Below are 14,222 nucleotides of genomic sequence, written 5' to 3' on the forward strand. Positions count from 1 at the left end.
TATATGCAAGTAATGAGTTTTGTAAGAAAAAAATGAAGGTATTTCTTTAAAAAAAAAAACAGTAACTATTTTTACAATACTTTAGAATACTCCCTTTTTCCTCAGTAACTAATTTTCCTTTTTAGTACGTGAAAGTACAAAGAATATGCACTGAAAACTATAGGTTTTCTTCTTCATAAAATAAAATGAATTACTAGTAAATGGCTTACAACAATCCCTTTGGGCACCATTAATTAGTTGCCAAGAACCTGAGAATTACTGTTACTATCCTTTTTTTATATACTATACACACACACACTAAATATATATATAGAGAGAATATATATATATATATTTTATAATATATAATTATATATTGTATATATTATATATATAATCATATAATTATATATATTATATATTTATTAAAAACTACAAATTCACGTAAAACAAAAACCTGTTCCAGCACTAATAATTTTAAGTAAGCTAATTTTTGTTTCAATCCTTCAAGTTCAATTAAACATATATATATAATTCAACTATATATATATTTTTGGATAATTCTAGCATAAGACCGACACTGCTTGATCTAGGTGAAAAAATACTCAAACTGAACAATGAATCAAACATCAATAGCTCTAACTTATACACACCTGTTTGAGAAGAGCCAAAACATAGAGTGGAAACAACTTGAGGGAATTTGGTGCTATCAGCATAGACTGCTGCAGGTTTGAGGCAGTTGACATATATGCTGACAGAGAGTCTACCACAGCATTAACTAAGGCATCTCTTGCATCTGGAAGACTAGATGAAACTGAGCGATCCACAGCTGTTGGACAGAAGGATAAAACAAGTTAGAAGAGTTTAATTTATTTCTTCCATTTTCCACAGAGAAAAGATCCCTTTCATGATGCCCAAAGGAAAAAAAAAAAAAAAAAGCACCATGCTGGTCCGTACTTTCTCATTCCCATTCTTGAAGAATTTTAATAATATGTTTAATCTGTGGTATACAAATGCATTTTCTCCCATCACTTCAACGGCACAATGGATAGGGCAACTTAAACTTCACTTTTCTCTGCTAGGAAAGGGCTACAAATCTTTTGGTTGGAGGGAGCCACCTGCTGGACTGAATACACATTTACGAGAACATATGCAATTACTATTCATTTTTTTCTGATTTGCCATACACTAGAATCCTACAGAGCCATATACATTCAATGGCAGAGATCTCTCTATGAAATAGCAACTTGTGACCAGCAAGTAGGAGATAAGCAAGGCTCTTCAACTCAGCAATGACAGAAAACTAACACAGAGAAGAGAATGTCAGAAGTATTCTCATCTCTCTCCTTTCTTTTTTAAGCAAAGGAAAACCAACAGGAAAAGGAATAGCCAGGCTTCATTCATTACTTTATTTAAAGAGAACATGAGAAAAGCTATTTTAATCTTTCTGACCTGTACTCACCCATGTTTGCTAAGAGGCATACAACTGCTTGTACATCAGCTCCTGCATACACATCAGTCAGTGAGTTTACTACAGGCAAGCAAAGTGTGTGCACTCGAATTCGACGTTCACCTACAAAAAAAAGTAAGAATCATAACAAAGTATCCATTGGCAGCAGACGATATACAACAGGAGAGCATATCTCCTCTCACCCAAGATACAAGCTCTTTATAGAAAGAACACTAGTCAGGGAATTTGTTGTATCACGATCTCCTATCCCTGTCTTCACTTCAGAAACGCTCTAAAGTATTTAACTTAGGAGTCAACACAGGTTCATAACAAAGCAGTAAACAGTGTTTTCATCCTACAGACAAAGTACGTAGCTTTCCATTCCAAAATTTTGGAAAGACATCTTCCATAACAGAAAGTGGATGCTATTCTTTACGCCCACTCGAAATACTAGAAACTGCCTCAAGTCCGTCACCCTCCCAACTCTGATTCCACATGAAATGTCGAACACGTTACCGCTTAAAACAGTAGTATGTCTTTTAAATACATTTGTTCAGCGATATTACTTCATGTAAAATGGAGACAAATTACCAACCTCCAGCAAAATAGTGTTTGTGACTAACTGCCAAGCGGGCCTCCTAATTTTGACAAGATTCCCCTAGGCTATGAAGATAAACAAATAACTATGCACCTTGCTATCCAAACATCATAGAAAAAACAAAACAAGCACAAACGGTGGCCAATTCATTTGAATCTCATTACCTTTGCTGGACGTGTACAAAAGTGCTGTTTGAAAACAAGCTAAAGAAGTGTCAGTCAGACTCTCCTCAATGGACATCTGTACTGCAAACCCAGCATCAGGATTGACATTGGCGAGAGACAGTAAGTCAGTAGATCGGACAAAAAAGTTCCCATGAAAAGTGTGTATTGAAAGACCTACAAGTAGATCAAATAATTCAGACAGTACAGTTAACAGTGTGAAAAATTCCGGTACATATTTAAAGCCCACAGTACTCAATCTTTAAAAATATGGAAATATTTACTAAAAATATTTACACCAAATATTAAGCAGAATCAATTATTATATTAATCATTAGACATTTCAGAGTGATCCTGTAGATTTCATGTTCAATTCTGACACTCCGAACTGACTACTGCTCTTACACCACGCATTTCAACTAAACTGAAACTGAAATTGTACCACCTTAACTAAACAAAGGAGAACAACAACAAAAAAAACCTTGTTATCCAAATGGAAAATGCTAATGTAACAACTGCTGTAGAAGTTGCAAATATCTTATTCTTCAGTGAAAGATAAGCGCATTCAAAACAACAGTTCAAATGTTTACATCAACTTTCTGACATCTAACAGTACTTTAATATACCTTTTGTACATCTTATGCGCATAACCGCCTCAAATCCTATCTTCCTGGTAAGGTATCTTTTAAGGTCTTTCTGCAGCTTTTCAGCCTGAGCAGGATTATGGCTATGGTGGAAAGATGGGTAATAATAGATGCATCCTGCAGAGTACTTGGACATGCAAGCTGTGAAGGACAGAAAGATACGATTTAGAGGTAAACCAAGACGTAAAAATTGCATACAATGTTCTGCAAGCCACATCTCTACTGACCTTTTTCCTGATGTGAACTACATCTGTAGGACAAGAATTGTCTGTGACTCAGTTCACTGAAGACAGTAATATTAAGTCACCTCAACACGCAGCGACCATTTACTTCAACATCCCGAACTATCTTCAGCAACTAAGACAGGAGTGCTCATACAAACGCTGGTTGTCTGCACTATCAAAGGTGCGCACAGACAAATTTTGGCTTAATACTGAAAGGTGAGAACAGCTCACAGTTCTCCCCTCTGATTAAAACTTCATTTCCTGCCATCAGACTGCTTTCTGTTTTTGAATAAAAGAGTGCTTTCTAGTTTAAACCTGAGATCTCAGAATAAATTGTCTTTGATGACACTAATCCAATACTCCTGCTCTTTACTGATATCAAGTTCAAAGTCAACATCTCCGCAGCATTAACTGCATTTACAGAAGTGCAAAATGAGTGACACAACTGAAGAATTCCTGAAGTAGCCTGTGATTTCTAAGACAAATACTATGGAAGGAATCAATACATTTGTTAGGTACTCCTTACCAAGGGAAGCTAGATCAGAATATTGTGAACTTAAGAGAAATAAATCCACAGCAGTCTGCTGGCCTGAGCAGTCCAATGCCAACTTTTTATAGAAATCTGTCGCTGGACCAAGATGCTGGACCACCTTTGGTGAAAAATTACATAGGAAAGAGTTAGAACATTGACTGTGCTCCCTTAAGACATTAAGAAACAACAGATATACTGATCAATAGCAAAAGTTACCTGTAAGCAATTCTTTACAGGCATTTTTAAATAAAACTTTATGTTGCACGTTAGTTTAGTTCATCTTTATAAGCAGTTTTAATCCTTTTAGAGAAGTTTACACACTCATGCAAATCAAAATTAATATAATTACACATATACTCGTAGATGTTGTTGGCCTTGTAAATACAGTAAGCATCAGTTTTGAAGTGTACAGGTCAATACATTCCTGTTATGTATACTCAAAGCCCAAGCTGATGATAAATGGAGTGAGAAGATGCACACTCTTTTTTTCCTTGTCAAGAAAAGTTATAGACCAAAGGCCCAAAGAACAGTTCATGCGCAATACCACAAACGTATGGTTAAATTAGTGAGCATACACATTCGTTAACTCTGTGCATTTAAAATTCAGCGAACTGCAATATTGATCTGCAAGCTATGCAAGTCAGAGAGACATGTCCAATCACTAGACTGCTGAGAAGTATACCTAAGTTTGTATACCTTTGTGCTCGACCTTTGATTGGGATCTTCTCTGGAATGCAAAAGCCCTGCACCCAAAGATGGTAACTGAGTTTGAAAAACAGATATCCGACCTCCCGTTGGAGACATCAGCTTAAATGCAGCCTGAAGAGCAGAGCCCAAGGCGCTGTGCGTTTCTCTTGTATTAGTGAACATATTTGGTAATGCATTCAACAGATCTTTTATTAGCTGCAAAAACAAATTAAAAGCTGTTTGTGAGATTTACAAGCTTCAGATTTTCTGCTATTTCTAACAAGTTGTATTGTCATAACAATCAATACCACATAGCTTAGCTTTGATAGGAGAAAACAGAACAGTAACATTAAAAAACAACGTGCCAAATAAAGCGTAATATTTTTTATAGCTAGAAAATAGCATTACATTTACACATTTTGCAGATAGTCTTGAACTCAAACTTTAAAACAAACTTTTATTTTGAATATTTAACTGCGTAACAGTGATGAGCTAATTCTGAGTAAATGTACCTCTTTGCTTTCATGGAGGTTTACAAGTAAGCCATCTGGTGTAGGTAGGAAAATATCTGTAGAAAAAAGGGACAAAAGTTAATAAGGAAACAATAGCATTAAGATAGAACAAAACATTTCATTGCTCACTGCTTTAACTGCCACCAAATAAGATCTATTTTTCTGAGAGATAAGTAACCTTTACAAAGCCTGCTTTATTCAAAGCAAAATTAATATTTGATTTTCACTTTTTAAGCGCCAAGTATTCGGTAGATAGCATGTGATTATTTTTCAAAAATATATTCCTTATAAATTTAATAAAATTCACCTTATACTGGAATATTCAAGAGACTCAAATCTTTCTGCTAGAGGAGAAAAATTTGTCTCCCCTTTCTTGTTACTTACCATCAATATCCGAAACAATGAGCATCTGAGGCTGAGATAAACCTTCTTGCAAGTTGTAAAACTGAACAGTGCTGTCAAATGTTATGAATCCTATTCTTGTTCTTGAGTCTCCAGGCAGCCTAAGCATTAGTAGAAGAAAAAGACAACTATTAGGCTCTACATTTCTCAGTCATAAAGGACATACATATGCAAAGCTTTTGCTTATGTTAATCAGTTCACTTACTAAGGTGAAAAGAGAATAGAAAAGGACAGAGAGAGAATAAGACCTGAAGCATGAACGCAAGTAATACTTGTTCAGTGTTTTCTAAACAGATGGCTCATGCATTATGCTGACACATACAAGAAGGTAGTCTTCTCAATCATTCTACAGAAAACAGTGCATTCTGCTCTCGGCTGGACTAGATTATCTTAGTGCTCTTCTGTAACCTTAATGATTCTATAATTCCAAAGAAAACCTCTATTTGCTTATGGAGTAACAGAATACCTCTAAATCAAAATCCAGTCTCTTCTGTTCAACATATTTATTTATTTATATTCTGCTCTTGAGCAAGGCCTTTGACATGGTCCCCCACCACATCCTTATCTCCAAATTGGAGGGATGTGGATTTGATGGGTGGACCACTCGATGGATCAGAAATTGGTTCAAAGGCCGCAGACAGAGGGTGGTCATCAATGGCTCTATGTCCAGGTGGAGGCCAATAACGAGCAGTGTCCCCCAGGGGTCTGTCTCGGGACTGGTGCTCTTTAACATCTTTATCATTGACATCGATGACAAAATCGAGTGCACCCTCAGCAAGTTTGCTGATGACACCAAGCTGAGTGGTGCGGTTGACATGGTGGACTGAAGGGATGCAGTTCAGAGGGACCTCAATGGGCTTGAGAGGTGGGCCCGGGTGAACCTCATGAGATTCAACACAGCAAAGCGCAGGGTTTTGCGCTTGGGCCGGAGAAATCCCAGGCATCCATACGAACTGGAAGGAGTGGTCCTTGAGAGAAGCCCTGCGGAGAAAGGCATGGGGGTCTCGATAGATGAAAAACTTAACATGAGCCAGCAGTGTGCTCTTGCAGCTTGGAGAGCAAATGGTATCCTGGGCTCCATCAGAAGAGAGGTGGCTAGCAAGGACAGGGAGGTGATTGTCTCCCTCTACTCTGCTCTTGTGAGGCCCCAGCTGGAATACTGCATCCAAGTGTGGAGCCCCCAGTAACACAAAGACAGGGTTGGACAGGGTCCAGAGGAGGGCCACAAAGATGATAGGGGAGCTGGAGCACCTCCCCTACAATGACAGACTGAGGGAGCTGGGCTTGTTCAGCCTGGAGAAAAGGCGGCTGTGGAGCGACCTCATTGCAGCCTTTCATTACCTAAAGGGAGCCTACAAAGAGCAGGGGAATCAACTATTTGAAAGGGTTGATAACTGCAGGACAAGGGAAAATGGTTTTAAGTTGAGGGAGGGGAGATTTAGGTTGGATGTCAGGGGGAAGTTCTTCGGAGAGAGAATGGTGAGGTGCTGGAACAGGCTGCCCAGAGGGGTTGTAGATGCCCCATCCCTGAAGGTGTTCAAGGCCAGACTGGATGGGTCCCTAGGCAGCCTGGTCTAGTATTTAATGGGGAGGTTGGCGGTCCTGCATGTGGCAGGGGGGTTATTGATTCTTGAGTTGGGTTGAGGTTCTTGAGGTCCCTTCCAGCCCCGGCCATTCTGTGATTCTGTGATTACCTCATGCCCCATATTCTTACGTATGGCATTACAAACACACGGGATTTTATGATTTTTCCTAAAAATGAGACTCCGAACAAAGACTAATATAGTAGTTGTAAGTGAAGTATTTTATATATGTGTTGGTATCTTCATCAAAAAGGAAAATTTTCGATTTCCTAATAAGATGCTGTGGAAAAGAACTTCCAAAACAAGGCTTCCATATGATGCGTATGATTTTTTTGAGAGGCATGAGCAAAGTGAAGTTCATTGGTCCTCCCACAAAAAGCACCAACAAAAATTCCAGATGTTGTTCCAGTGCAACAATGAGGGAAATAACAGAAGGTGGCACAGATAGACACAGCTAACTGATCTAAAAAACCCAGACTGTACAGTTCAACTAGGCAGCTTCACACTAGCCATTACAACATTTCATTATGCAGCACCTCAGCTGTTTCAGCATCTGAAGGCTGGCCAATATGTGTCATTTAATTATTTTTGTTGTTCTGAACAATACACGAGCACTTTACATCTTCGTACGTATTCTTAGAAATTACAACTCTATATTCTTCACAGATCCACCTTTAACCACAAAATGAGAAGACGCTTCTCAGTTGGGCTATTTTATTTTATTTTTATTACTGCTGTTCTTGTTTTTAAGATGTGAACGTTTCATTTCAGAATCTTGTGAACTTCTGTCCCTGAGGGACAGCACTTTTAAACATCACATGCAATTTGTCTTGTAGGTTACTACAGTTCATAATCACTTATTAGCTAATTTTAAAAGATGACTTATACTCTTACTTGTCTAGGTTTTCCAGCAATGAATTGCAGACTATTGTCAAATATCCAGCATCCACTGCATTATGAGAGACATCTAAAACAAATAAATATACCGCAGGCTGAGGAGGACGAAGCTACAAGGTAAAAAAAAAAAAAAAATCAAATAAAAAAAAATCATAGTTAAAGAAATGTTAAACAACTTCAGTCAATAGAAAGGCGACAAAGGGAATATTTAGAATAATGCAAGCTACACAACATCATACCAAAGAATAAAGTTAGCTAACAGCCAGGTGAATACATTTTTTAAATAATTCCCAGTGGTTAACAATCCTTATTTGCAACAAGTATACAACAATACATAATAATCCCATCTGTTAGACTCTCCTTCCAACACTAAACTCAAGCATCAAGTTTTTTTTTCCTGATACAGAATTTACTCTTCTAAACTCACTGGTCTTTCAGAATGCGGACAATACATTAATATGTGCTAAAAATAGTCTACTGACAACTACATAGCAAGTTCTATTTATTCATTTCCAAACATCTTGGCCACAGTGCTCCAGTTCCATTTCAAAAGAGCAAACTACTTTTGCTGCAGTTAACAGTCATTATAAACAGGGCCAATTTCCAAGCTTTGTTTATCATTCTTGGAGACTAGACTACTATTACAGCAATCATAGGTCAATTACTGGTTAGAAACATAATAATTTGAACCCAGCTCTCTTGTTATTTCACAACCAGCTTTTCAAAACCTCTTCACAGAGAGGGAACATCCAGAAAGTGCACTGTACCACAATCAAAACAGACTATGTAATGTTAAACCACACTGGATTGAATATATACATTTGCCAAAACTCAAAAAAAAAACACCAAACATGAGCTTTAAGTGTTCTCTGGACTTGGAGTACCTTTATAGGAATATTACTACCTACCACCTGAACAACATGCCATGTTCAACGTTAACTTCAAGTGCATTTATATTAACGTGCAATTTTGTGGAAGCTCACCACAACAATTTATTTATTACCATATAGTCAGAGGAAGCAATGAACTCCACTGTAGAATTTTGGACCTCTGGCCGTTTGTGTGGCTCTCCATAAGATCGTGTCAGAGGATTATACATAAATTCTTCAGGGACTAAGGAAAAAAAAGTTTCCAAAATTTATATGCTTGCTAGCAAATAAGAACAATCACTGAAATGAACATAGCCAGATTTCAATAATTGATAGAAAAAATATTTGCATTAAGGATACATGACAAAAAGCATCCCATACATCAAAGTTAAGTAACTAGAAATGAAAAAAACTTCATTTTAAACAGTAGCATAACCCAAACGTTAAAAGAAGGAATGCAAATTGAGTCTTTCACAACAAGCTTCAATCTCTACTGCTTATCATAATATCTGGCTTAGATTGCACACAGTATTTAGCTGTCATCATCCGTCCAGTTGCACGTTACAATGGCAGTCGGTGATGTAAATTGATTTTATTACACAAGTAAACCAGGGTAATTTGATTACATCCTCAGTCTCCCACAGAATTGCAAAACTATTTTTTCTTAAGAAATGCACAATATGTGACAAAATCCAGATATTTAAAAAAACACCTTAAGATTACTATCATTTTCATCTACTTAAGAATACCCCACGGAGCGATACAATGCAAATACTAGAATTATATTATATTAATGCAAGCTTCTTCTGTTACAAAACTTACCGTCATTAACTCTATAGCATAAATTGCATTTCCACCTCCTTTGATCAATGAAAGAAACAAAAGGGTTGATGTATGTCCTGCAGGACCTGCATCTCACTATTGTGCTTGATGTTATCACTGGTAATTGCTAAAAAGAAAGAATAGGAAGCTGTTACAAAGGTAGCTAATACATTTTATGAAGACCATTACTGTGCAGCACAGTGTATAAAAGCTTCAAAGGCCCAGACGTTCTATCATTTTTCATTATGTTTTCTAGACCATTTTCACAGTGTGTAACAATGCCTATTAAAAATCTCTTTAAGATCAGAAGTAATAATTCCAATTATCTTAATCCAAACTCATTAATCTCAGATGCTATCCTATTTTAAATCAAACTAGTCAGCCACAGTAATAAGGCTACTACAGCAAGATTAGTTATTAATGGACAAATTGTGACTACAGATGCTATGACAGCAAACTTTACATGCCAAAAAATTCACAGGAATAAAAGAAGGCTGTCTCAGATAACTTATCAACCTTTTTATGTTATTATAAACAAGCTAGATGGAATAGAACAGCAGCTCAGTCTTAAGAGTTTCGATCTTTCAATCTTATATTTTGCGTATCATCTATTGCCTTTATTACTGGCACGATAAATGCTGTCATGTTAGTGTTGCCTTTCAAGAAAGCAATGTGAACATCTTCTCAAAAAGGTGTCCTATAGTTTTGACCCCCACACTCAAAACTTCAATTCAGAGCTCCAGAAAACCACCGGCAAACAGATTTGTTCGCCATTTCAACAGTAAGGAGAAAAAAAAAAAAGAAAGGAAGGGCAAGTCCCAAGCTTTTCCCTTATCAATTTCAATGAGGTAGCAATTTCAAGGTTTAAATTCTCTTTTAATTCTCAAACTTTTTTTTTTTTTTTAACAACTTCTGTTAAATTTAGCAATTATAAGTCACTATATCTTATTCTGCCTGATCCAAAAAGGATATTAGAATATATTAGATGTATATACTACAAAAGTAAGCTACTTTACCGTTAAGTCTCTGAAGGGATGTAGCAGCAAACCCAAAGGAAGTTTAGCTTTATTTAACAAAGCCTGCGTCTGTGGAATATTTGTCAATGTACATCGAAATGAACTGAAAAGAAATAAAAGCATTTCATTGAAAATGAATTTTTTTTAAAAAATCCCCAAAACATTGTGTTAACTCTTGATTTTAACGAACTCTGAAATTTAAGAGAACCTATATTTTACAAAGCTGATTTTAAGAGTAATGGAAAAGGAATTAAAAAAATTTTTCGGAAAAATTGAACAAGACTCCCCTACATTACTGAAGTAGTTCAGTAATACACATGCAGCAAAACAAACTTGAAACAAAGAAAGAATTGCTTTAAATCCAACGTTTAATTTAAAATGACAGGTTTTATTCATTCTCAAAATCTTATTTTATTTTAACAAGGGAACTAAAGAAGGGATCAAGCATTCACTAGTCCAAGCAAGCAAAATTTTTGTAAGAAAGCAGCAGAAGAGTATCTAAAATACCGAGACAATCAAAGCCTTTTTTATTCATGCAATGCAAAGTACAGGACTGATTTCACATTAGAAGTAGTACTAAAGAAACCCAAAGCATCAACAGTACTCTACATGCCTAAGACTGATTTTGAGATCCTCATTTCAGACCTATTTTCTGGTGGGACCGTGCGTTGCCATTAGGGCAGCCATATGAGTTAATCTGGAGCGAAAAATATATCTTTTTCTAACTAGAATTGAATTGCTTGGGGGGAAAGCAATTTTCACTATACTGAGATGTGTCTGACTTGAAATAGCAGATGGATATTAATTGGAGCTAAAAGTACTCATCGTAATTGCAGTATTACAATGGTTGAACATAATCACAGTTTATTTAGTATATTAATAGTACAGTCATCATAGTTTTCTGGAACAGAATCCTATGCAATATTACAAAAAAATTCCATGAAATGGAACTGCGTGATGTCAAGGTGTTCTAGTATGTATTCTTTTATTTATTTAAAGACAGATAACACAAGGCAAACATGCAGCACGTTTCTTCGTGTTTTAACAAGTAAGCTACACTCATACTGCATATAAAGCATTCTGATGGCAGGACAACTTCACATTTTGCATAAAGATGCAGATGATAAACTTATTTTCGAGTGAAGGGAATTATACTATCACCAAGATTTCAAAATAGTAGCCTGCTTTAAATTATTTATAACATCAAGAAGTAAGCAAGCCATCACTGAAGCACGTAACACATTCTTTTAGACACGGTATACTTACTCCGGACTGCAGTTTAATTTCCTAAGATCAGAATTCAAGTTTGGCACTGGAGCCGGAACTGAAGATACAGGTAAAATATTTCTATCCTGTGTAAGGTTTACAGGTCTCAAGCCTTCTGGCTGCTGAGAATGCTGCAGACTTAACCCTCCTAAGGAAGAGGACAGCTGGTTCACACCTGGATATTGCTGAAAAAAGAAAAAAACAAAACGCCCCAAGAGCATTGCAAACTGATAAACATACATTCATGTTTACATATCTTAAATCTCGTAATTTTAATTCTTCCAGAGCTCTATTAAAAAGGATACCAACAGTAGTTGTAACAACAAAACCAGACAAACAAGAATATCGTTTCACAGCAGTGATTCCAAGTATGTTTCCTGAGACCAAATTCAAACACAATATACAAACTGTCACTGGAAGTCATATTTAATCCTTTAAGCTTTCCAGGCATAAGGAGAAATACCTAACTAGAAAGACTGAGGAGATTTCTTCCCTCTTTGAAGATATTAGTGAAATTCTTCCAAATTAAAGAAGAACATTTTAAACATATATAAATATATTATTTTTAAATACAGTAATCACCACAGAAGAGGAGAAAAGGTTAGGTTAGAAGGCACCTCAGTTCTGGCAGTCCAAAACTCTCTCATCAAGCAGGGATAACAAGCATGTTCACAGGCCAGGTAAACTCTGGAAGTGCTCAAGGATGGAAGACTTCATAGCGCAATCTTTCTAATGCTTCCCCAATCCCATTCTGAAGAATTTTCATTCTGTATGTATAACTGGAATTTCCCCTCCCACACCCAGCAATTTTTTATCCTATCCTGTGTACTCTTGGAAAGAACCTAGCACTCTCTTCACTATACAACATCTGATATATGACTGGAGACTGAATTTAAGATGCCCTCTTCTCCTTATGTTTCCTCAAAAAAAAAGAGAAGTCTAGAATTTCATAATATGCCTTGCTACTTTTATGAAAGGACACTACATTGTTCTTGCAATCTTAGTTTTATCTTAGGAAGATAAAACTACGATAAGCCTTGCGTTTTTAATTTAAAACAACTTCAGATGCATTACATAAGACTTTTAAATTACAACTAAGCTATCATAATAAAAATGACTAACACTTCTTAAAGAGATCACTAAACCGTAAGTTTTCCAAATTATTAATTAATGCTGAAGTTAGTAGCATTCGATTTTCCTAAAACCACAAGAACAAAAATATCTAGACAAGGCAACATTGAATAGAGTGATCTTTTTCAAATAAAAAAATCAATTATTTTCTCTGTATCATATTTTACACTACGTTTGTAACAAGCAAAGGCCTCACTTGTGGCTACTACATGCTTCCTTAAGGTATTACGCTTAGCTCAATAAGGAATTCTGATCAGTGATAACCGTAGTTTTGGTGACATTTGCTTGCTGAGCATTATTACAGAAAAAGCAGCATATACAAATCAGTAGGTTTGTTTATCTACATGCCTTTACACACATCTTAGCACTGCTAATGAGAACAGGGTACACAACCGTTTGGGTGTTTGGTGCCCTCTGGTACCCAGGAGAGAACAGAAGCGGGCAGCCAGCCACACCACACCCCCCAGTTTTGAGGAGTTCTTTCATCTGGGCTCCAGGCCACACCTTACTTGTAAGATGGTTCACTGGTCTAAGTGGACCTTTCTTATTGTTTTCATCAATGAAGTATAGAACTTTAGAACAATAAATCTTAAAATTGTAGCTGCTATTAATAACTGCATTAATTAATAAAAGCGAAGTGGCTACGCTTAATTATTTGGCAACACACTTCAAAATTCGGTTCAAAAGCCTTCCAAGGAAGTCAGAGCTAGGAGATCAGCATGACACTCAACATTTACTCATTCACAAATTATAAACATAAAATGCTAAAAAGAAATATACAGAAAAGACTTGATACATCAAGTAACTTTCAAAATAAAAATATGAACCTGCGGATAATGCTGGAACCCAGGATGGTGGCTTGGATTAGTGGGCTGCACAGGAGTAGGTGGTGCTGTATTTTGGTAGGCAGGCTGCAGCGTTGGATATCCATAACCAAAGGGCTTAGAAGTTTTTGATGTTTGAGGGGCTGGTGGAGTAGGATCTGGGCTGCTGGTCACAGAGCGTGTCTCTGGAAGGACAAAAATACCCTCAGATATTCAGTAGAATTTCAATTTCTTAGTTGGGACATCAACTCCTGAATGCATTTTAACAAGCAACGTTTTTCCCATTTTATAATTTTTGCATGATCCAGTACGATTTTTTTCTGTACTGATCACATATAAATAAGCCATTAGCAACTAAGTCTACGGCAGCTGGTGCCAAAAAGGGGTTATACATGGCAAGATGATCATAGATCTGTGTGTCTACTACCCACAACTTCTAGATGTCATTCTATTAAAAAAAAAAAAAAAAAAAAAAACAAACCACAAAACCCACCAAACCAAAAACTCCATAGCTATTAAAATAAGTTTTTCAATTAAAAGAGGAAAAAAACAACACAACAAAAGCCACCCTCATACACTTTTGTACCTACATTATATTCCAGGATTTACCATTGATGCTAGCCTC

The 14,222-nt window shown here is 36.5% G+C and overlaps 1 protein-coding gene across 4 annotated transcripts in view; it reads right to left on the reverse strand.

The window, feature by feature from the left end:
• SEC24B (SEC24 homolog B, COPII component) overlaps positions 1–14,222 on the reverse strand; it is a 41,656-nt gene that overhangs the window by 5,906 nt on the left and 21,528 nt on the right. For all 4 annotated transcript variants that reach the window (XM_085222293.1, XM_085222291.1, XM_085222294.1 and 1 more), the window contains 14 exons: positions 13,601–13,782; positions 11,643–11,827; positions 10,377–10,479; positions 9,361–9,487; positions 8,673–8,782; positions 7,667–7,779; positions 5,172–5,290; positions 4,788–4,843; positions 4,285–4,491; positions 3,583–3,706; positions 2,815–2,973; positions 2,192–2,365; positions 1,442–1,552; positions 633–808 (listed from right to left, as the gene is read on the reverse strand). In XM_085222293.1, the coding sequence (XP_085078419.1) occupies positions 633–808; positions 1,442–1,552; positions 2,192–2,365; positions 2,815–2,973; positions 3,583–3,706; positions 4,285–4,491; positions 4,788–4,843; positions 5,172–5,290; positions 7,667–7,779; positions 8,673–8,782; positions 9,361–9,487; positions 10,377–10,479; positions 11,643–11,827; positions 13,601–13,782 (1,946 nt within the window). The remainder of the gene's footprint in view (positions 1–632; positions 809–1,441; positions 1,553–2,191; positions 2,366–2,814; positions 2,974–3,582; positions 3,707–4,284; positions 4,492–4,787; positions 4,844–5,171; positions 5,291–7,666; positions 7,780–8,672; positions 8,783–9,360; positions 9,488–10,376; positions 10,480–11,642; positions 11,828–13,600; positions 13,783–14,222) is intronic.

Source organism: Meleagris gallopavo, chromosome 4 (assembly GCF_905368555.1).
Source record: "Meleagris gallopavo chromosome 4, MGAL_WU_HG_1.1, whole genome shotgun sequence".
Lineage (NCBI taxonomy): Eukaryota > Metazoa > Chordata > Aves > Galliformes > Phasianidae > Meleagris > Meleagris gallopavo.